We start from the raw sequence: 22,971 nt of genomic DNA on the forward strand, positions 1-22,971 counted from the left end.
CCTTGAAATACATCCACAGGTCCACCTCCAATTGACTCAAATTATGTCAATTAACCTAACAGAAGCTTCTAAAGCCATGACATCATTTTCTGGAATTTTCCAAGCTGTTTAAATGCACAGTCAACTTAGTGTATGTAAACTTCTGACCCACTGGAATTGTGATACAGTGAATTATAAGTGAAATAATCTCTGTAAACAATTGTTGGAAAAATGACTTGTGTCATGCACAAAGTAGATGTCCTAACCAACTTGCCAAAACTATAGTTTGTTAACAATACATTTGTGGAGTGGTTGAAAAACGAGTTTTAATGACTCCAACCTAAGTGTATGTAAACTTCGGACTTCAGCTGTATATAGGCTAGTGTTCCATCAACAGCTGTTGATCAGAGACAGGGTTGTTGCTTGAAGTAAAGTTCCGGTGGCAGCAGGGGGCTCCCTTACCCACAAACTGCTGTCGTCTGATGCTGAGGATGATGACATCAGTAGATCAAAGAAACATACCGGTATCTGCCAAAATAAAGGAAACACTTGAGTAAATTAAGGATACAAAGTATAGTGAAAGCAGGTGCTTCCACACAGGTGTGGTTCCAGAGTTAATTAAGCAATTAACATCCCATCATTGCTTAGGGTCATGTATAGAAAGGCCCAGTTGCCATTATTTTGGCTACCATGGATAGAATAAGAGATCTCAGTCACTTTGAAAGAAGGGTCTCAAAGGGACATATGGTGTTTAAAGGGTTGTGTGACGGTGTGTGTGTATCAGTCACCAGATCTTAACCCGATTGGGAGATTCTGGTGCGGTGCCTCAGATAGCGTTTTCTACCACCATCAACAAAATACCAAATTATGGAATTTCTTGTGAAAGAATGGTGTCGCATATTCTTTCCTAAATTAGATCGGACATTTATGTATATTCTCTAATTAAAAAAAACATCTCACCAAAACATTAATATTCAAACAAATCTTATCTTGGAACAGGTTATAAATAATTGTCTTTATTGTAATCTTCTGAACTGCGTTCAGTACACAGAACTTGCATTGTTGAAGTTGATAGAACAATTACATCAACAGAATGATAAACAAACCAAATAAACACAACAAGATAAGACATTATAGTAAGACAAAAAATAAGTTTGGTGGTGTAAACAGTCTGTTATTCCACTGTAAATAATCCATATCCAGCAGCATCATTGCCCATCACACCAGTGCAACACTAGGAAGGATAATCAATGATCATCATTAGCCATGCATGAATACAGTGCAAAATTGTGCACTGACTGGCATTTCCCAAAATGTGTCATATGCGGAGCTTAACACAATGCAAACATAACATGATAGATTTTCTGGCTGAGCCACAGTGGCACGTCACATTCTTCTCGCCCTAAAATCAGTCTGCAAAGAGGTAAAATGCCCTTGGATGGGTATTGCACACATAGCATGGACAGGCTACAGCAAAAAATTCTATATCATTTGCAGAACATATTTTGGGGGGGATATCCAGCTCTTGTACAAAGACGTTGGATGTGCATCTTTTTCCATACAGAAAACAACTAAGCAGGTCAGAGACATAACATGAGCACTGTAAAAACATCTGAGGGGGAGAAATTAGGTAAAACTGACAAAGCAGAGAGACTATTGCTATTTGTAAGAGATTCAAGACAATCTGTTCTGTTGTCTTCCTTTATTAAGAGACTTAGACTAAGCCACAGGAACAGAGACTAAATATACATTATCATTCTAATCCTGCTTTAAGGCTGAATTCACATACAGCTCCCCAACCACACATGTAGCCTGGTCCCATACTGTATGTGAGGTAGCCAACTCTTCTATCTTGTCATGCCAAACAAAATGTATCATCGCATGGCAATGATAGAAGAGTTGGTTACAGCACATACATTTTTACTCAACTGGCTCTCCCTCTATAATAGAATATTGCACAATGGACTTGAAACTAGGTATAATAACATCCTGGTATTTTTTTTTAACAGAAATTACAATATCGGTAAGTACTATTCAGACAGCCTCAGACTTCTGTGTCTGCTGTCTAGTTCACATCTTTGTATCCCTGCTTTAGAATGTACACCATCACTGTCAAGGAATCATGGGTATCCAGAGTAAATGTCAAAAAGAGAGAACAAGTAAAACTCTGGTACCAACTTGGGTAAATATTTGGGGAGGGGATAAGACAATACTTTAGTGGGTCACCATTCCTCTATATAATGTTTCAAATTGTATAGTTCATTCTTTCCTTCCACAAATCATCATGCAACATCTAGTTGCTGACCCCTTCAAGCAACACGTTTCACATGGATATATAAAAATAAAATAAAATACAAAAAAAGAAGCAATAAACGTACATCAAAAAGTGCATATGTACATTTTCTTTACAGCATAACATACTCGCTGTACAATCATTTGATTATATACTAACATTATTATTATAAGTTCTGAATACACAGGACATGGTGGTGTTATAAATCCATTGTGCCAATTATAATGAGGATTACTACGTAGCATAGTTTGAGTCAGAAATCTTTCCATAGCAATATAGCCTATTGGAAAAAAAGATTTGCATTGCCTTGTGACACAGAGAAGCTTGGCTAAACATAGCTGTGTGTATGGTTGTTCATGTGTGTGTGTGTGCGTGTGTGTATCTATGTCTGTGTATGAGTGTTAGCATAGGGTCTATGTGCAAATAATGTGCATTGAAGCGAACAGAGCTCAGACCATTCCAGTGCAGAGGCACAAAAACTGCCCAGCCAGTATCTCAAGTACCTAGCAACAATGTTTTTCACAACACACATGTGACTGTCAGACTGCCAGAATGCAGAACAACATAGAATAGAACAGTAATTGAATTTCTCTAGAAGAGAAGGAGTCAACATTCTTTTAACAAGCAAAAACAAGCAGTTTACGCTTTTTGTCTTGGGTCCAAATGGTGACACCATTTGATTTGCAGGAAAGCACACATCGTCTACCACAGAGTTGGCTATTGCAATTACACAAACAAACAAAAAATAAGTCACTCCTTAAGTTCAGCCATCAAGTCCCCCTCATGTCAAGAAAATCACTGTATTATCTTCTGTTGAGGAGGCTGCAGTCCAGTGAAATTTCTGTGAAGACCCACTATGTTTTAGAGTCCAGTTCTGGAATGTTCTCCCAATCAACTACAACACAGCATGGTTACAATAGAAGCATAATGTTGGGTGTCAATGTTTGGGCAGTAGACCCACACCCTCTCTCACTCTCCTCATCTGAAATGCATTCTGATTATGGGGCTGTGTCCAGATTCTCAACACTTCTCCAAAAGTGTGCACAGTCTTGCATACCACCCTGTCAGGGAGTTCACATTCTCAAGTCCACTTATGTCCATCCATCTTTGATTTAATTGACAAAATGAAACCTGCCATATTCTGTGGTCCACATCCAGAATAGTCAGGGTGGTGGGCTTACCCAAAAGATCCCGGGTATACGATGACATCACAGGAAATGGAGACAAATGACGACATATTGTTATGGATCCTCTGGCTGTCTTTCTGCCATGTCTGGTATATACTCTTTTAGAGAGAACACTGTCCAGTGATTTGAAATCCCTGGGACTCTGTTCCAAGACCAATTCTGTGATCCAGTGGGCCTCAGTTCCAGTTCCATTGCAAACAGCCAAAGGGAGAGGGAGGGATGTTTTCAGAGAAGTGTCTTTAGTCCAGACCTCCCCCAGCCCTGAAGAGTCCTCTTCTCATGTTCACCACATGTCCATATTTCAACCTTTTTGTCTGGGCACAGTGTTTGTGCAATTGTCCTTTGTGATGTCTTTGGGTTTCAGTGGGAATGTATAAGGACAGGAGATTTGTAAGTCAAGTGTAGCCTTGCGGGTGGAAACAAACTGAGACAGTCCTGTCCCATCTTGGACCAAGAGGTTTGTGTATCCTTAACCTCCATAAATAGGACAGGACTTGAGCTCTTGGATGCAGTGCAGTGTGGGATGTTGGGATTGTCCCCCACCAGCTACTGTACATCTCCTCTTCATTCCATAGAGACACATGCTTTATACTGTAATTACTATATTGGGTATCTGTTTGTATGTGTATAGTTCTTTTACACAGTATTGTTGGATAATAAAGGTTAAATACTGTAAACAAATTGGATTACTGTCAGGACATTTTAAACTAAAATGACTTATAGTAAGGGAGGGGAAACTATGATTTGTGGTCTTAAGTTATTGTCCTTTTTTAATAAAAAGATAAAACCTTGCAAAAAAAATTCAATGTACTCTTCGTCTTATCGCTCTGCTATAACTTTATATTTGAGCACCAGGTATGTAGCCAGTCGGAGGACCAGGAAGAACACACCCAGAACCAGGAAGTCCACATAGAGCTTAGCATCCTCCACGTCCAGTAGTTGTAGAACCTCCTCAGGCTTCTGGAACTTACATACCACCCCAGGACACTCCAGCTCCGAACGATTCATCCCATAGATGGACAGGATCACCCCCTCAAAGCCATACCTGGTAGGAGAAGTGGAGAAGGAGAAGTTGAATGAGTAACACAAACACCTTGCACAGAGTAACATAATGAGCAGGTTTGTCAGATTGTTGGAGATCATTCCACATAACCCAAGCTGGAAGAAACAGCATAATATCCTCTTAACACATCATGATATTCTATAATTGATTAATTGAATGTCATAGACAGGAGCACGAAGGTAGCAAAGGAAAGGATTCAAAGGATTTTATAGCCCCAACAGAGCAGACCCACCTGACATAGGACACATAGGAGCTCCATTGCAGGTACTTGGGGATGGTGTCAAAGTTGACAAAGAATCCAGAGAACAGGAGCACTGGGATGGCTGTGACTGGGCCCACGAAGGTCGCCACCTGGAGAGAGGGAAGTTCAGTTATTCACAAAACACCACCACAACTCCACTGAAGAGTGGGAAAGTGAGTGAGTCAGTGTGCAGGACCAGACTGCTGTATCATTTTGAAATGATAAAACAGGAATATCTGCTGTGCTGCGCAGGCCGATTGGCCGATTGGCCGACCGACGGTCGGTTGTGCGTGGTAGTACCGGTCTGTAAACAGCTGACCCATGTGATGTACAGTACCTGTAAGGAGGTGGAGGCGGCCCCAATGAGGAGGCCTAGGGACTGGGCTACCAGGGCTGTAGAGGTGGACAAGGCCATGAAGAGCAGGTACCGCACTGCCTCAGGAGGCTGCTCTGTCATCCAGTACACTATACTGCAGTACATGATGGGACAGATCACCTGGGGGGGAGGGATAGGGAGAGGGGAGACATAAAGACAAAGGGAGGGAGGGGAGAGTGGTAAAGAGAGTGAGGGAGCAAGAGAGAAACACATACAGAGATAGATTGAATGTAGTTGTATCATGCCCTAAGGAAGAGACCATACAGTATTATTTTGCCTTGCTGTTTTGTAAAGAAAGATGAATCAAAGTCAACTTAGCCACACAGCTCACCTGGAAGGGTATGTCCGCCATGGTTTTGGCCAGGAAGTAGGCCTTCAGGCTGTACCAGTAGTTGAGATGTTCCCTCAGAAACACTGACATCTCCAGAGGAACTGTGAAACACATAAACCGCGTATGAGTACAATACATTTCTTGTTAATAGTACAACAACTAGTGTGGTCTCAGATCTGTTTGTGCTTTCTTACCAACTCATATGGACACATCATAAAGTAGACCACAGGACCATTAGGCAAGACAGCACAAACAGATCTGAGACTAGATTGCAAGAACATGTTCACAAGGTAAGATTGTTCCACCCTCCCCATGTTCTCGCTGTCCCTTACAGGTGAGGACGGTGGGCATCAGGGCAGCGAACATGAGGAAGAGCATGGAGAAGAAGAGGAAACCAGTATTGTTGAAGACCTTGCTGGCATCATTGCCAATGTTGAGATAGAGCAGACCGATCAGAATCCCTATACATATGTGGGACATCACTCTGAGGTGGGTTAACACCTGCGAACACACGCAGAAAAGCATGTCTCAATTTAGTACGCAACATAATAAACAGTACTTGCTGTTCACTCACCCACACAATGTATTGATTCACTCGATCGTTTTCTTTTTAAGTTTACTAATTCATTTCAGACACACACAACGCAAGTCAATATTAAGATTAAGATTATTATTATTATTATTATTATTATTATTATTATTATTATGTGAATTGTTTACCGTATCCCTGCATATCGTTAATAGTGTTCTTCTGAACAGAACGCAGAACTGTGACCAGGTACTGGTGGCAAAGCTGTGTTTCTCCATCGTTCCTGTGTACTGTGTATCCTGTGGACAGACAGACATAGAGAGGACAGGACATAGGACACAATTAGATCCCTTACACAGTTGGAGTTGAAAAGACATGCAATGAGTGAATAGGTAAAGACGTATGGGTATTGACTGAGTGAGTGACTCCTGAGTGATCTCATCACGCTGCATGACTGTGTGCTGCAGGTCAGTGGTGTGGGACTGTGATGGCGAGTGATTCCTGTCGGTCAGTGTGCCAACACTCACACTGTGACTGTTAGAGTGGCCAGATGAGGCTGGGTCACTCTTGTCGCTGGAGTTCTTCTTGCCCTCTTCTGAGCAGAGTCCTCCCTGCACAGCCTCAAACAGCACCGAGTTCAGGTCGCCATACTCCCCAGAGGCCACCTCAATAACTAGAGACAGGGGACACAGAGGAAAAACAGAGAACAGAGGACAGAGTGAGTTAGTGAACTAAGAAGAAGAACCTTGATCCACTAAAAAGGACTTTGAAAAATGTTTGCATTGTCACACTCATGCACGCACGCACGCACGCACGCATTCACGCACGCACGCACGCACACACGCACACAGGATCTTATGCTGACTCACTGAAGTCTGCAGGGTTGTGGTAGGTAGGACAGTGAAGGCCCAGGTTCTTCAGGTAAGGGATGAGGTAAGGGACAGTGCCATGGTATATACACTGGCCCTGACTGAGGATGTAAAGCTAAAGAAGGAAACACAGAGACATTCACAGTATTATTTACATATCTTTGCCTGATGTAATATCAGTCTCTGAATTATACATGGCTAATGCCTTTATGTATTATGTATGCTAATGCTTTACATAACAACTGAGCTCGAAATACGGTCTAGAGCCTTCAAACTCAACTCTGGACCTTGAAGCCAGTTCCACTACTTTTTTTCATTGTTCCCTTCTAATCAGAGACTGATTTAGACCTGGGACACCAGGTGTGTGCAATTAATGATCAGGTAGAACAGAAAGCCAGCTGGCTCCGGACATCATACACAACAGTATAGACCTCACTTTCATTACGACAGTTAAAATAATGATTAGGCTAATGACAAAGCATATGGCAGTCAGTCCTAGATACTGTACAATACCATACATACTGTGTAATGGCATAAAAGCTTGAATTTAGTTACCTTATCAAACATCTCAAAGAGCTTGGCGCTGGGCTGGTGGATGGTGCAGATGATTGTCCTTCCTCCCTGAGCCAAGGACTTCATGAGAGAGACCACCTGGAAACAGGATGCGCTGTCCAGACCACTGAGAGAGAGAGAGATGACAAACGTTAGCTTGTGCTTGGTGACTATTCCTTTACGCAGGGCAGCAACAAAGCAGATTCCCACCCAACATCATTGTTATGCAGTATTTCCTCTGTGTCAGTGTGTACCAGGTGTGTCAGTATACCAGGTGTGTACCTACCTGGTAGGCTCATCAAAGAACATGACAGGGGGATTGTTGACCAGCTCCTGTGCGATGGCCAGTCTCTTGCACTGCCCACCAGACAGAGAGATGGTGCGGGTCTGGGCACACTCCTGCAGTCCCAGGGCCGTCAGGATCTCATCTACCTGGTGGTCAGACACAGAGAGACACATAAACATACACTACTATAAACATTTGAACGTTAAGATTTCCAGGCAATGTCCTGTAAACCTGGGATGTTGTATGTACAGTATTGTAGAGCAGCCCGGCCCCCGAAGTGACTCTTCTTATCAACTGTATGTAAGAAATTCCTCTATGTTGTCATTATCTCTCAAACCCCCATTGTCTCACCTCTGAGAAGCAGGAGTTGCATCCTGTAGGTCTGATATCTGATTGGAGTTTAAAGTAATAGTATTGGTCAACAACTCAGTTCATTGTCTGTCTCTCTTATTTGTTCCTGACCAACTGTGCTGACACACACACACTCTCTCTCTCTCTCTCTATGTCTCTTCCATGAGCTATGGGCCATGGCATTATTTCTCCCTCACTCTCTGATCATGCCCAGAATAATGTTATAATTCCTTTTACAAAGTAATTGAATACACTGTAATTATATACACTGTATACACACACAATATTACCCCACTACAGTAAATGGTGACATGTGTGTGGACACCTGCTCGTCAAACTTCTCATTCCAAAATCATGGGCTGATATAAGCCTCCACTCTTCTGGAAAGGCTTTCCACTAGATGTTGGAACATTGCTGCGGGGACTTGCTTCTATTCAGCCACAAGAGCATTCATGAGGTCGGGCACTGTTGGGCGATTAGGCCTGGCTCGCAGTTGGCGTTCCAATTCTCACAAAGTTGTTTGATGAGGTTGGCGTCTGTGCAGGCCTGTCAAGTTCTTCCACACCGATCTCGAGAAACCATTTCTTTATGGACCTCGCTTTGTGCACAGGGGCATTGTCCTGGTGAAACAGGAAAGGGCCTTCCCCCAAACTGTTACCACAAAGTTGGAAGAACAGAATCGTCTAGAATGTAATTGTATGCTGTAGTGTTAAGATTTCCCTTCCCTAGAACTAAGGGGCCTAGCCCGAACCATGAAAAACATGCAATATATTGGCATAAATAAGAACAAATCTAAGATGTTTATTCTAGAGCTTGTTGAATTTTTACTCAGGAAAACAGAAAACTATGATACCACTGTGAAGTCCCAGAGGACATATGAGCTCAAAATAGAGCACTTTCAATCAGAACTCCAGGCATGTAATTTCTACTTGACATGCAGAGAGATTCAATATAACAGAGCACAAATAGGCACCATAGTGATTTGTCTGTTTCGTATACAGTCCAACCTACGGGTGTGGTGTGTGCATCCATGCTGCTCTCTGGTGTGCGAGCAGACCAAGCTACCTAAATATTGTCCATTGCAGTAACTGGGACAGGTACAGAGGTTAATCCCAAACAACCCACAAGGTTTTATTGTGATTTCTGTAAAAGGGAAGGGCATATGGTCAGGTGCTGTTGGAACGTAGGCAGAGGAAATCCTCCTGCACATTTTAGACAGCCTGCCGGCCCTCAGTGTTACCAACTAGGGAAAGGGGGATAACTAGTCAGTGGTCCAACAATGTATTCAACTGAAATGTGTCTTCCGCATTTAACCCAACCCCTCTGAATCAGAGAGGTGCGGGGGGCTGCCTTAATCGACATCCACGTCTTCGACGCCCGGGGAACAGTGGGTTAACTGCCTTGCTCAGGGACGGAACGACATATTTTTACCTTGTCAGCTCGGGGATTCGTTCCAGCATAATTTCGGTTACTGGCCCAATGCTCTGTTAGGTTTTGTAACTCTTGCAGAAGTAGTAATACGATGCAGAAATGTTGGGATTTGGGGTTTGGTAGACCGTCTAGATTCTACTTTGAGCATAGGTTAGATTTGGAGCTTTCTCCTAAAACATTGGATGTTGATTATTTGACGATGATGCGTTAATCATTTCTTCCTTTGCAACTCAATCATTTCTATATCCATTTGTGATGGCTATATAGATTACTTTTGTGAATCTGCTTTCTTTGATGTATACAGAGTGATAGACAAAATGTAATGGCTACTGTTAAGACCCAAAGAATAGTTTGTTTTCCTATGCGTTATGTATAGATGTGTGTGTGCTATGAAAAGTCATTGCTTTGTTTCTCACAAAATGGCCTTATGCTAATGTTGGGTGCTTTAAACTGAGATGCTAAATGTGAAACTAGGCGCATGTCGCGTGTCACTACTTCACAGGAGCGCCATTTGAACGTAAATGTTTTTTTGGCAGAAATGCCATCTGGAACATGTGAACTTTCATGTGCCTTAAAAATAAACTTATATAACATCTGTAAATATGAATAAAATCGTTAAATTACGAGCCTAGTTGGTTTAGCCATGGAAAAAGGCAGCAACCTTCTTGCTAGCCATGATTGGCTGAGATAATGAGTGGGCTGGAAATGCCCCCAGATGAGTCTGCCATGTAGCACGCTTCTGTGTATAATATGAGCTGGTCAGTACGTGTAGGTAATCCATTCTAACACTGCTTTAAAAAAAAAAGATATCATGTAGTAGAACTGCATAAGTGTTGCTCTCCACTTTCTGTAGAACTGAGTTTTGAAGTAAGTGGAATTAGAGTATGATAGCTAAGGAGATGGAGAAAATTCTGCCATTTGTTTGCAAATATGGGGAACACTTAAACAACACAATGTAACTCCAAGTCAATCACACTTCTGTGAAATCAAACTGTCCACTTAGGAAGCAACACTGATTGACAATAAATTTCACATGCTGTTGTGCAAATGGAATAGATAACAGGTGGAAATTATAGGCAATTAGCAAGACACCCCCAATAAAGGAGTGGTTCTGCAGGTGGGGACCACAGACCACTTCTCAGTTCCTATGCTTTCTGGGTGATGTTTTGGTCACTTTTGAATGCTGGCGGTGCTTTCACTCTAGTGGTAGCATGAGACGGAGTCTACAACCCACACAAGTGGCTCAGGTAGTGCAGCTCATCCAGGATGCCACATCAATGCGAGCTGTGGCAAGAAGGTTTGCTGTGTCTGTCAGCGTAGTGTCCAGAGCATGGAGGCGCTACCAGGAGACAGGCCAGTACATCAGGAGACGTGGAGGAGGCCGTCGGAGGGCAACAACCCAGCAGCAGGACCGCTACCTCCGCCTACGTGCAAGGAGGAGCAGGAGAAACACTGCCAGAGCCCTGCAAAATGACCTCCAGCAGGCCACAAATGTGCATGTGTCTGCTCAAACGGTCAGAAACAGACTCCATGAGGGTGGTATGAGGGCCCAACGTTTGGCATTTGCCAGAGAACACCAAGATTGGCAAATTCGCCACTGGCGCCCTGTGCTCTTCACAGATGAAAGCAGGTTCACACTGAGCACATGTGACAGACGTGACAGAGTCTGGAGACGCCGTGGAGAACGTTCTGCTGCCTGCAACATCCTCCAGCATGACCGGTTTTGACGGTGGGTCAGTCATGGTGTGGGGTGGCATTTCTTTGGGGGGCCGCACAGCCCTCCATGTGCTCGCCAGAGGTAGCCTGACTGCCATTAGGTATCGAGATGAGATCCTCAGACCCCTTGTGAGACCATATGCTGGTGCGGTTGGCCCTGGATTCCTCCTAATGCAAGACAATGCTAGACCTCATGTGGCTGGAGTGTGTCAGCAGTTCCTGCAAGAGGAAGGCATTGATGCTATGGACCGGCCCGCCCGTTCCCCAGACCTGAATCCAATTGAGCACATCTGGGACATCATGTCTCGCTCCATCCACCAACGCCAATGTTGCACCAGACTGTCCAGGAGTTGGCGGATGCTTTAGTCCAGGTCTGGGAGGAGATCCCTCAGGAGACCATCCGCCACCTCATCAGGAGCATGCCCAGGCGTTGTAGGGAGGTCATACAGGTACGTGGAGGCCACACACACTACTGAGCCTCATTTTGACTTGTTTTAAGGACATTACATCAACGTTGGATCAGCCTGTAGTGTGGTTTTCCACTTTAATTTTGAGTGTGACTCCAAATCCAGACCTCCATGGGTTGATAAATTGGATTTCCATTGATTATTTTTGTGTGATTTTGTTGTCAGCACATTCAACTATGTAAAGAAAAAAGTATTTAATAAGATTATTTCTTTCATTCAGATCTTGGATGTGTTGTTTAAGTGTTCCCTTTATTTTTTTTAGCAGTATATTTTATAGTCATCTGACTGATTTGATATAAATACATTAGAATTTTCTATTGACCAATCCAAACAGATAAACAAACAATTTTATGTTAATTGTAATGTGAATTCATCAGTGATGTTCCTTCAATTCTATGTTTTGATCTTGCAGGAAAGGTGTAACATAACTACATTTACATGTCTAAAAAAAGACAATTCTACCCACCAAAAGGACACTCCTGAAGTGATGCTGCTAGGACCATGAACTGCTGGTCTGAAGATTGTCTAGTGACTGTCCGGTTTTGAACACTTCTGTCTGATGCAGAATGAGATGTGTTCAAGAGAGGATTATGTAGGGCAGCCCAGCCCCCATAGTGACTCTTCTTATCAACTGTAGGCAAGAATTTCCTCTGTGTTGTCTTAGTAGTGCCTCGTTATCTCTCCAACCCCCATTGTTTCATCTCTGAGAAGCAGAGGTTGCATCCTGTAGGTCTGATATCTGATTGGAGTTTAACTTTACAGTAATACTATTGGTCAACAAACTCCATTTTCGAATCCAAACAACTCAGATGCTTATAAAATATTTTTGATTCATCGTCTGTCTCTCTTATTTGTTCCTGACCAGCTGTGGTGAATCTCTCTCTCTCTCTGCAATGGCACAAGCCATGGTTTCTTTGTTTATTTCTCCCTCTCTCTCTGATAATGCCTAGAATAATGCCTTGTAATGCTTGTTAATGCTTTGTGACTTAATCTTATGCTTTGTATAATGTTATCAAGTAGTTAAATACACTTGTATTTAGAATTCCATTCTCAGGCATTTCTTGACCTTTCTATTACTGCAACTCAGCTATTGTCTCTTGCATATTGTTAAATAGTCTTTATGGAGTCAGATAAACATTTTAATAGGACAATTGCACAGTCTTATCATGAGTCACATTATGAAATCACCAACAAACTATCATGGTCCAAACACACCAAGACAGTCGTAAAAAGATTTGGCATGGGTCCCCAGATCCTCAAAAAGTTGTACAGCTGCACCATCAAGAGCATCCTGACCGGTTGCATCACCATCTGGTATGGCAACTGCTCAACATCCGACCGTAAGGCACTACAGAGGGTAGTGCGTACGGCCCATTACATTACTGGGGCCAAGCTTCCTGCCATCCAGGACCTACATACTAGGAAGGCCCCCCCAAAGAAATCACCAGAGCGCTAAGTCTAGGTCCAAAAGGCTCTTTAACAGCCATAAGACTGCTGAACAATTAATCAAATGGCCACCCAGATTATTTACATTAACCCCCCCCCCCCACCCCTTTGTTTTTACACTGCTGCTACTGGCTGTTTATTATCTATCCATAGTCACTTTACCCCTACCTAAATTACCTTGACTAACCTGTACCCCCGCACATTGGCTCAGTACCGGTACCCCCTGCATATAGCCTTGGTATTGTTATCTTATTGTGTTACTTTTTATTTTATACTTTATTTTATTTAGTAAATATTTTCTTAACTCTATTTCTTGAACTGCATTGTTGGTTAAGGGCTTGTAAGTAAGCATTTCACGGTAAGGTCTACACCTGTTGTATTCGGTGCATGTGACAACATTATATTTGATGTGAGGTATTTATAACATTATATATATCAAATATTACCCCACTAGAGTATATTAAGTCAAACTCACCAATTCCTTTTTCACTTCCATGCTCTCTTTCATCTTCAGATTGGCAGCCACCTAATATAAGAGAGACATAACATGAGAAAATGGCCCCTAGAAGGGTGAGGTCCATGCCAACCACCTTATCCAACAACATTGTCTATTCATCTAACAGTGACCTCACCACCATGGTCTCCATGGAAGTAATAAGGTTACCTCACCATCATGGCCTCCCGCGTGGTGCGGCATGGCAGCAGCATGTTTAACTGTGATCTCATCATCATAGCCTACATATCTGAGGTGACCTCACCATCATGGCCTACATGTCTAACAGAAGGGTGAGCTCACCATCATGGCTTCCTGTGTGGTGAAGTGTGGCAGCAGCATAACTAACTATGACCTCACCATCATCTCTGTGGTGATCTCACCTTCAACATGTCTAACAAGCAAGGTGACCTCACCATCATGGCCTCCCGCGTGGTGAGGTTTGGCAGCAGCATGTCGTCCTGCATGATGTAACAAGACATCTTCCTGAAGCTACGCAAATCCCTCGGCCGCCCGTTCACCAGGATCTGACCCTTCATCCCCGTCTCTCTGTTACACAAACATAGAAACAGACAGTAAATGAGTGATACTTGCATCTGATCTGAGTGATCAGAGACTGTTTTATTCAATATAGTCTTCCTGCATCTTGGCCACTTTCTCAGATCAGAGAAAGTCCATGGTTTCCTATCTCAGTACAGTAGTGTAAGACTGCTATGTAACAGTTCCCCCCCACATGTCTCACCTGGACCAAGCCCATTCTGACCCGTCTCACCTGTACCCAGCCAGGATGTTCATCAGAGTGGACTTGCCAGCCCCTGACGGCCCCATGATGCCGATGAGCTCCCTGCTACAGAACCTTCCTGACAGACACTTTAACAGGGCCTTGTAACCTGGGGCGGGAAACACAACAGTCAGTAAACAACAACAGGCTCCAAACACTTGAGCAGGGCTTTGCAACCTGAGGGACAAGAAACAAAGCAACACTATGCAACACTCTCATAATCCATACCGACTCTGCACCACAGGTCTGGGATGATCCACACATTTGCAGTCTGTCAGGATTGGAAACTCACAGGATAAAGCTTGTTTAAAACTATCCTTCTCATGTATCTGTGTTGAGGGATCGAAGTTGTACTGTGAGTGTGTTAAGCATCAATCAGAGTCCAAATTGTGTACGCGTACGCACATCAATGTTCTAGAATATTGGACCGTTGACTTTCATACTTTCAAATTCTCAGTGTTGCTCAACCTAGTTCTTCAACTGTCAACACATTCAAATGAATAGAGGACGCGTATACGGAACCGCGTTGGTTGGGAAATTTGGGAAGGTGCGCGTTCAGGCTGTGCATCCCAAACTATCGCGTCTCAGCGTCTGTGGACTGTGATTTATGCTTTAGGAAAGTTCATACACATCTGAGGGCATGGGGTTTAATAAAAGAGAGATGATCAGATGGTAAACAAGTGAAAGGTTGAGAGGGAGAGGGAGGGATGGCAACAGTAATATGTAAAAGGGATAAGGGGATAGAAAAAATGGGGAGTGAGACAGAGGGTGATTAAACCAATAAGGAGAGGTATGGGAGGAGACATCAGGATTAAGACTGGAACAGACAGGGAGATTGAAAGGGGGGATAGAGAGATGGATCAATGAAGAGCGAGGAATATTACATCCCCAGAGCTTTGGCCAATGGTGCCACAGAGTGCACCTCTTAGGGATAGGGGGCAGTATTTTCACGTCCGGATGAAAAACGTGCCCAGAGTAAAATGCCTGGTACTCAGACCCAAAAGGTACGATATGCATATTATTAGTAGATTTGGATAGAAAACACTCTGAAGTTTCTAAAACTGTTTGAATGATGTCTGTGAGTATAACAGAACTCATATGGCAGGCAAAAACCTGAGAAAAATCCAACCAGGAAGTGGGAAATCTGAGGCTTGTAGTTTTTCAAGTGGATTTCTATTGAATTTGTAGTGTTTACGGGGTCATGTTGCACTTCCTAAGGTTTCCACTAGATGTCAACAGTCTTTAGAACGTTGTTTCAGGCTTTTACTGTGAATGGATAGCCAACAAGAGCTTCTGGAAACAGGTGTCCCAGGATAAGGCACGAGTTCAGTCACACGCGCAGGCTTGGGAGCGAGCTGACTTCATATTCATTCCTAAAGAGAACGGAATCGTCCGGTTGTAATTTTATTGAAGTTTTACGTTAAAAACATCCTAAAGATTGATGCTGTACATCGTTTGACATGATTCTACAAACTGTAGTATAACTTTTTGGACTTTTCGTCTGGAGCTAGCAAGCGCGCGCCTGGAATAGTGAACCTAACACGCGAACAAAATGGAGGTATTTGGACATAAAGATAAAGTGTATCGAACAAAACAAACATTTTATTGTTGAACTGGGATTCCTGGGAGTGCATTCTGATGAAGATCATCAAAGGTAAGTGAATATTTATAATACTTTTTCAGAGTTTTCTTGACTCCAAGATGGCGGGTTTCTGCTTGGCTTGTGGTTGTTTTCTGAGCGCCGTACTCAGATTATTGCAAACATGTGCTTTCGCCGTGAAGCTTTTTTGAAATCTGACACAGCGGTTGCATTAAGGAGACGTTTATCTATAATTCTTTCATTAACTGTTGAATATTTTATCAACGTTTATGATGAGTATTTCTGCAAATTGATGTGGCTCTCTGCAAAATCACCGGAGGTTTGGTGGCAAAACATTTTCTGAACATCACGCGCCAATGGAAAATGGGGGTTTTGGATATAAATATGAACTTTATCAAACAAAACATGCATGTATTGTGTAACATTGAGTCCTGGGAGTGTCATCTGATGAAGATCATCAAAGGTTAGTAATTAATTTTAGCTGTATTTCTGGTTTTTGTGACGCCTCTCCTTACTTGGAAAATGGCTGTTCGGCTTTTCTTGTTTAGGTGATGTGCTAACATAATCTAATGTTTTGCTTTCACCGTAAAGCCTTTTTGAAATCGGACACTGTGGTTAGATTAAAGCAGGTGAGGGCATGGGGTTTAATAAAAGAGAGATGATCAGATGGTAAACAAGTGAAAGGTTGAGAGGGAGAGGGAGGGATGGAAACAGTGAGATGTAAAAGGGATAAGGGGCTGTCTGTCAGTTTCAGCCTATACAGTGTTCTGGAGCTCTCTCACTAGCAACATACATTCAGAGAGCATTACATTCATTCAGAGAGCAACAGTAGTACACAAGGTATGTCTGTCTGATAACAATCCACAGTCTATACAGCATTGTGGAGCCCTCTCTCACTCAGCATCTAACAAAAACACAACAAAATACAATATACAGAGTGCTTGTTCACATATCATTGGTTACTGTTACAGGCTTTGGTTTTTCCATTTATATTTAGAGGTTGGACGTTAGCACATGGGGCACACCGATTGGTTTCACCTCGTTAGTCAGTATGTGTTACACCGGTGCCCGTTTGTCATCTCATTAGTGGGAAGGTGTTTTACCTGTGCTGTCCCAGGGCTCCTGTTGTCTTGAGAGATGTGGAGGTTTAACACCTTTAGTTTGCTCTCCCTATTTGATTTCTAGACAAACAATGCTTTATCTGATCTTCCCCGTTTCTGTTTTGCTCCACTTTTTGGTTTGCTTCCTGTCTTAAGTTTGGTGTGGGTTTTTCTTTTGTTTGCCTCTTCTTGGTCAAATTTAGTAGCAGCTCATGGTGGGTGTCTTTCTGGTCCCAGTTGTTGTTGCTAGTCAACTTTCAGTGTCTTTTAGAACCCCTCCTAAAAGCCCACCTGTTTTGTTTTGGTTGTTTTCAGTGACTCTGTTAGTTCCCCTTTCTGTTTGAACGACAATTCATTTTTTTCTTGCTGGGGAACAGTTACATATCAGCACATAACATTGGCATAGATGCACTGTGCATTCCTTGCTCTGATGGAAAAGTAGTGATCAGACCCTGACCCAAGTAGCTTAAGAACACCTGCTCTTTCAATGACAGACTGACCAAATGAATCTAGGTGAAAGCTATGATCGCTTATTATTGTCATTTATTAAATATACAGTGCCTTGCAAAAGTATTCATCCCCCTTAGCGTTTTCCGATTTTGTTGCATTACAACCTGTAATTTAAATCGATTTTTATTTGGATTCCATGTAAATGAACATACACAAATAGTCCAAATTTGTGAAGTGAAAACAAATTAAACAACTTGTTTCACAAAATAAAAAAACTGAAAAGCGGTGCATGCATATGTATTCACCCCCTTTGCTATGAAGCCCCTAAATAAGATCTGGTACAACCAATTACCTTCAGAAGTCACATACTTAGATTGCACACCGGTGGACTTTATTTAACTAAGTGTCACATTATCTGTCACATGATCTCAGTATATATACATCTGTTCTGAAAGGCCCCAGAGTCTGCAACACCACTAAGCAAGGGGCACCACCAAGCAAGCACCACCATGAAGACCAAGGAGCTCTACAAACAGAGCAGGGACAAAGTTGTGGAGAAGTGCAGATCAGGGTTGGGTTATAAAAAAATATCCGAAACTTTGAACATCCCACGGAGCACCATTAAATCAATTATTAAAATTTTTTCAAGAATATGGCACCACAACAAACCTGCCAAGAGAGGGCCGCCCACCAAAACTCACGGACCAGTCAAAGAGGGCATTAATCAGAGGCAACAAAGAGACCAAAGATAACCCTGAAGGAGCTGCAAAGCTACACAGGGGAGATTGGAGTATCTGAGATGGGCTTTACGGAAGAGTGGCCAGAAAGAAGCCATTATTTAAAGAACAAAAATAAGCAAACACGTTTGGTGTTCGCCAGAAGGCATGTGGGAGACTCCCCAAACATATGGAAAAATTTTCTCTGGTCAGATGAGACTAAAATTGAGCTTTTTGGCCATGAAGGAAAATGCTGTCTGGCGCAAACCCAACACCTCCATCACCCCGAGAACACCATCCCCACAGTGAAGCATGGTGGTGACAGCATCATGCTGTGGGGATGTTTTTCCATCGGCAGGGACTGGGAAACTGGTCCGAATTGAAGGAATGATGGATGGTGCTAAATACAGGGAAATTCTTGAAGGAAACCAGTCTTCCAGAGATTTGAGACTGGAACGGAGGTTCACCTTCCAGCAGGACAATGACCCTAAGCATACTGCTTAAGCAACACTCGAGTGGTTTAAGGGGAAATATTTAAATGTCTTGGAATGGCCTAGTCAAAGCCAAGACCTCAATCCAATTGATAATCTGTGGTATGACTTAAAGTTTGCTGTACACCAGTGGAACCCATACAACTTGAAGGAGCTGAAGCATGTTTTAGCTAGATGTACCAAGCTTATAGAGACATACCCCAAGAGACTTGCAGCTGTAATTGCTGCAAAAGGTGGCTCTAACAAAGTATTGACTTGGGCGGTGAATAGTTATGCACTTTTTTGGTCTTATTTCTTGTTTGTTTCACAATAAAAAAAAAATTATCTTCAAAGTGGTAGGCATGTTGTGTAAATCAAATGACACAAACCCCCCCAAAAAATCAATTTTAATTCCAGTTTGTAAGACAACAAAATAGGAAAAATGCCAAGGGGGGTGAATACTTTCGCAAACCACTGTACTTCAGTCAGTGTAGATGAAGGGGAGGAGACAGATTAAAGAAGGATTTTTAAGCCTTGAGACAATTGAGACATTGATTGTGTATGTGTGCCATTCAAAAATGTAAGTGCCTTTGAACGGGGTATGGTACTGTAAAAGGCGCAACGATTTGTGTCAAGAACTGCAATGCTACTGGGTTTTTCACACTCAACAGTAAACCGTGTGTATCAAGAATGGTCCACCATCCACCAAAAGGACATCCAGCCAACTTGACAACTGTGGGAATCATTGTAGTCAACATGGGCTAGCATCGCTGTGGAATGCTTTTGACACTTTGTAGAGTCCATGCCCCAACAAATTGAGGCTGTTCTGAGGGCAAAATGGTGGGGTGGGTGGTGCAACTCAATATATCGACTGGACTCGTCTCCAGCCGCTAATGTGAGAATACAATATGTCTGGCAACGCGATACGATACATCCACTTATCATTACACCTACTGAGTGCTAACAGTGCCCTATCAAGTCATTGCTACCCGGCTGACCCCATCCTCACCAGCCTAATAGACAGTTAGTTTAGAGTGAGTCTGACGCCCAGTGATCTTTACTGAACGCTCTCCTGCCTGTCTATCTTCTGCCTCTCTCTCTATCCTGCCCCATTCTCTATCCTGCCTCTCTCTCCTTTATCTCTATCCTGCCTCTCTCTCTCTCTCTCAAGTGGTCCTGTTGGAAGGTGAACAATCGCCCCAGTCTGAGGTCCTGAGCGCTCTGGAGCAGGTTTTCATCAAGGAACTCTCTCTGTACTTTGCTCCGTTCATCTTTCCCTTGAACCTGAAAAGTCTCCAAGTATCTGCCACAGAAAATAATCCTCACAGCATGATGTTGCCACCACCATGCTTCACCATAGGGATGCTATTGGCCAGGTGATGAGCGGTGCATGGTTTCCTCCAGACGTAACGCTTGGCATTCAGGCCAAAGAGTTCAATCTAGGTTTCATCAGACCAGAGAATCTTGTATCTCATGGGGTGACAGTCCTTTAGGTTCCCTTTGTCAAACTCCAAGCGGGCTGTCATGTGCCTTTTACTGAGGAGTGGCTTCCGTCTGACCACTCTACATTAAAGGCCTGATTGGTGGAGTGCTGCAGAGATGGTTGTCCTTCGGGAAGCTTCTCCCATATCTCTACAGAGGAACTCTGAAGCTCTGTCAGAGTGACCATCGGGTTCTTGGTCACTTCCCTGACCAAGGCCCTTCTCCCCCGATTGCTCAGTTTGGCTGGGCGGCAAGCTTTAGGAAGAGTCTTGTTGGTTCCAAACTTCTTCCATTTAAGAGTGATGGAGGCCACTGTGTTCTTGGGAACCTTCAATGCTGCAGAAATGTTTTGGTACCCTTCCCCAGATCTGTGCCTCGACACAATTCTGTCTCGACCTCATGGCTTGGTTTTTGCTCTGACATGCACTGTCAACTGTGGGACCTTATATAGAGAGGTGTGTGCCTTTCCAAATCATGTCCAATCAATTGAATTTACCACAGGTGGACTCCAATCAAGTTGCAGAAACATCTCAAGGATGATCAATAGAAACAGGATGCACCTGAGCTCAATTTGTAGTCCCATAGCAAAGGGTCTGAATACTTACGTAAATACGGCCCTGTGATCATCCGTCTCCTGGGTTAGGCATGAGTACTCCATCACTTTGCGCCAAACCTTTTTTTGTATCGATTTCACTAGCTCATCTATTGTTTCTTCAGCTCTAGTGGATTCCGGTGCCACAGGGAATTTTATTGACCAGGCCCTTGCCTCCTCCCTGCACATCACCTCATACCTGGTCTCCTCTCCATTTCCAGTCCAAGCGTTAGACATGCAACCATTGGGACCCAACACTATTACGCAAATCACAGCTTCACTCACCCTCACCGTGGGACCCAAGCACCAGGAAAGCCTTTCCTTCCTCATCACCTCCGCACCTGTGCACAAAGTCATCCTTCGCCTTCCGTGGATCCAACTCCATAATCTCACCATCTCCTGGTCAGAGAGGAGGATTACCGCCTGGGGACCAGGATGACGGAGGACCTGCTTTTCCGCACCCTGTGGTTCAACGTCAGTGGAGGGTCCTGTGAGTGTCTGCCAGCCCATCAATCGGTCCCCTGTATCAATGGCCACGTGTTTTGGGACGTGGATGTGGACATCCGCCAGGCTCTGGAGAGGGAACCCACTCCTGTCACCTGCCTTCCGGAGCGCATCTACGTCCCCATGGGGGTCAGAGATCGGTTGCTGACCTTGGCACACATATCCCTCGCCATTGGACACCCAGGTATCACCAACACCACTCAATCCCTTTCTAAGAAATACTGGTGGTCCACTTTGGCGCAGGATGATGCTGTGTCAACTCATGTCAACACTATGTCAACTCATGTTCAGTATGTACACAATTTAAATCTCCCCGGCACGCTCCAGCAGGTAAACTCTTTCACTTTCCCGTGCCTCAGCGTCCCTGATCTCATCTTTCCATTGATTTTGTCACTGATCTCCCCTTCTCTGATGGGTTCACCATCATTTTGGTGGTTATGGACAGATTCTCAAAATCATGCCGTTTCATCCCTCTCTCTGATCTCAATACCGCTCTCTAGGTCGCTGAGGCACTGTTCCAGCAGGTCTTCCAGCACTATGGCCTTCCGGGGGATATCGTCTTCGATCGTGGCCCCCAATTCACATCACATGTATGGAGGGCTTTCATGGAGAAGCTGGGTGTCACGGTCAGCCTCACTTCTGGGTACCGGCCTCAATCTAATGGGCAGGTGGAGCGGATGAACCAGGAGCTGGGGAGGTTCCTGATGAGCACTGCCAGGACCGGCAGGGGGAGTGGGCCCGATTCCTTCCTTGGGATGAATACGCCCAGAATTCATTGCAACACCGGGCTGACTCCCTTCCAGTGTGTTCCGAGGTATCAGCCGGCCCTGACTCCATGGACTCCGAGCCAGACCGAAGCTCCTGCGGTGGACGAGTGGTTATGGCACGCAGAAGAGGTATGGAACAATGCCCACGTGAGACAGCGCGCCATCCGCCATCAGAAAGAGCAAGGGATCACCACCACAGTGAGCTGGCTATCAGATGTTAATGCAAGTGTAGCGAAATGCTTGTGCTTCTAGTTCCAACAGTGCAGTAATGTCTAACAAATAATCTAACAATTCCCAACAACTATCTAATACACACAAATCTAACAAGTAATCTACAATTCCCCAACAACTACCTAATACACACAAATCTAAAGGGGTGAATGAGAATATGTACATATAAGTATATAGATGAGCGATGGTTGAGCGGCATAGGCAAGGTGAGCGGCATAAAATACAGTATATACATGTGATATGAGTAATGAAAGATATGTAGACTTTATTAAAGTGGCATTATTTAGAGTGGCATTGTTTAAAGTGACTAATGATCCATTTGTTAAAGTGCCCAGCGATTGGGTCTCAATGTGAGCAGCAGTGATTGTGGTTTAGCAGTTTGATGGCTTTGAGATAGAAGCTGTTTCTCAGTCTCTCAGTCCCAGCTTTGATGCACCTGTACTGACCTCGCCTTCTGGGTGATAGCGGTGTGAACAGGCAGTGGCTCGGGTGGTTGTTGTCCAGGAACCTCCCGCTCCGCCTGTCCTGTAAGAAGCTGAGTCCCCGGGGCCATTCAAGGTCCTCCGGAGGGTCAACGAGGTAACTTACAAATTACAACTCCCCACTAACTACTGGATCTTAACATCTTTTCATGTTTCCCTCCTCAGGCTAGTGGTTCCTGGTGTCCT

At 43.7% G+C, this 22,971-nt stretch overlaps 1 protein-coding gene across 1 annotated transcript in view; it reads right to left on the minus strand.

The window, feature by feature from the left end:
• Positions 1-979: 979 nt before the first annotated feature.
• Positions 980-22,971, minus strand: part of abcg4a (ATP binding cassette subfamily G member 4a) — a 36,108-nt gene continuing 14,116 nt past the window's right edge. The window contains exons 3-15 of the mRNA XM_014195814.3: positions 14,383-14,500; positions 14,027-14,159; positions 13,593-13,643; positions 7,707-7,852; positions 7,424-7,547; positions 6,869-6,983; positions 6,527-6,672; positions 6,191-6,298; positions 5,803-5,971; positions 5,471-5,571; positions 5,101-5,259; positions 4,755-4,873; positions 980-4,504 (exon numbers count right to left, since the gene is read on the minus strand). Of these exons, the coding sequence (XP_014051289.1) occupies positions 4,279-4,504; positions 4,755-4,873; positions 5,101-5,259; positions 5,471-5,571; positions 5,803-5,971; positions 6,191-6,298; positions 6,527-6,672; positions 6,869-6,983; positions 7,424-7,547; positions 7,707-7,852; positions 13,593-13,643; positions 14,027-14,159; positions 14,383-14,500 (1,715 nt within the window). The 3' untranslated portion in view covers positions 980-4,278. The remainder of the gene's footprint in view (positions 4,505-4,754; positions 4,874-5,100; positions 5,260-5,470; positions 5,572-5,802; positions 5,972-6,190; positions 6,299-6,526; positions 6,673-6,868; positions 6,984-7,423; positions 7,548-7,706; positions 7,853-13,592; positions 13,644-14,026; positions 14,160-14,382; positions 14,501-22,971) is intronic.

The sequence above is a fragment of the Salmo salar genome, chromosome 04, assembly GCF_965601325.2.
Source record: "Salmo salar chromosome 04, fSalSal1, whole genome shotgun sequence".
NCBI lineage: Eukaryota > Metazoa > Chordata > Actinopteri > Salmoniformes > Salmonidae > Salmo > Salmo salar.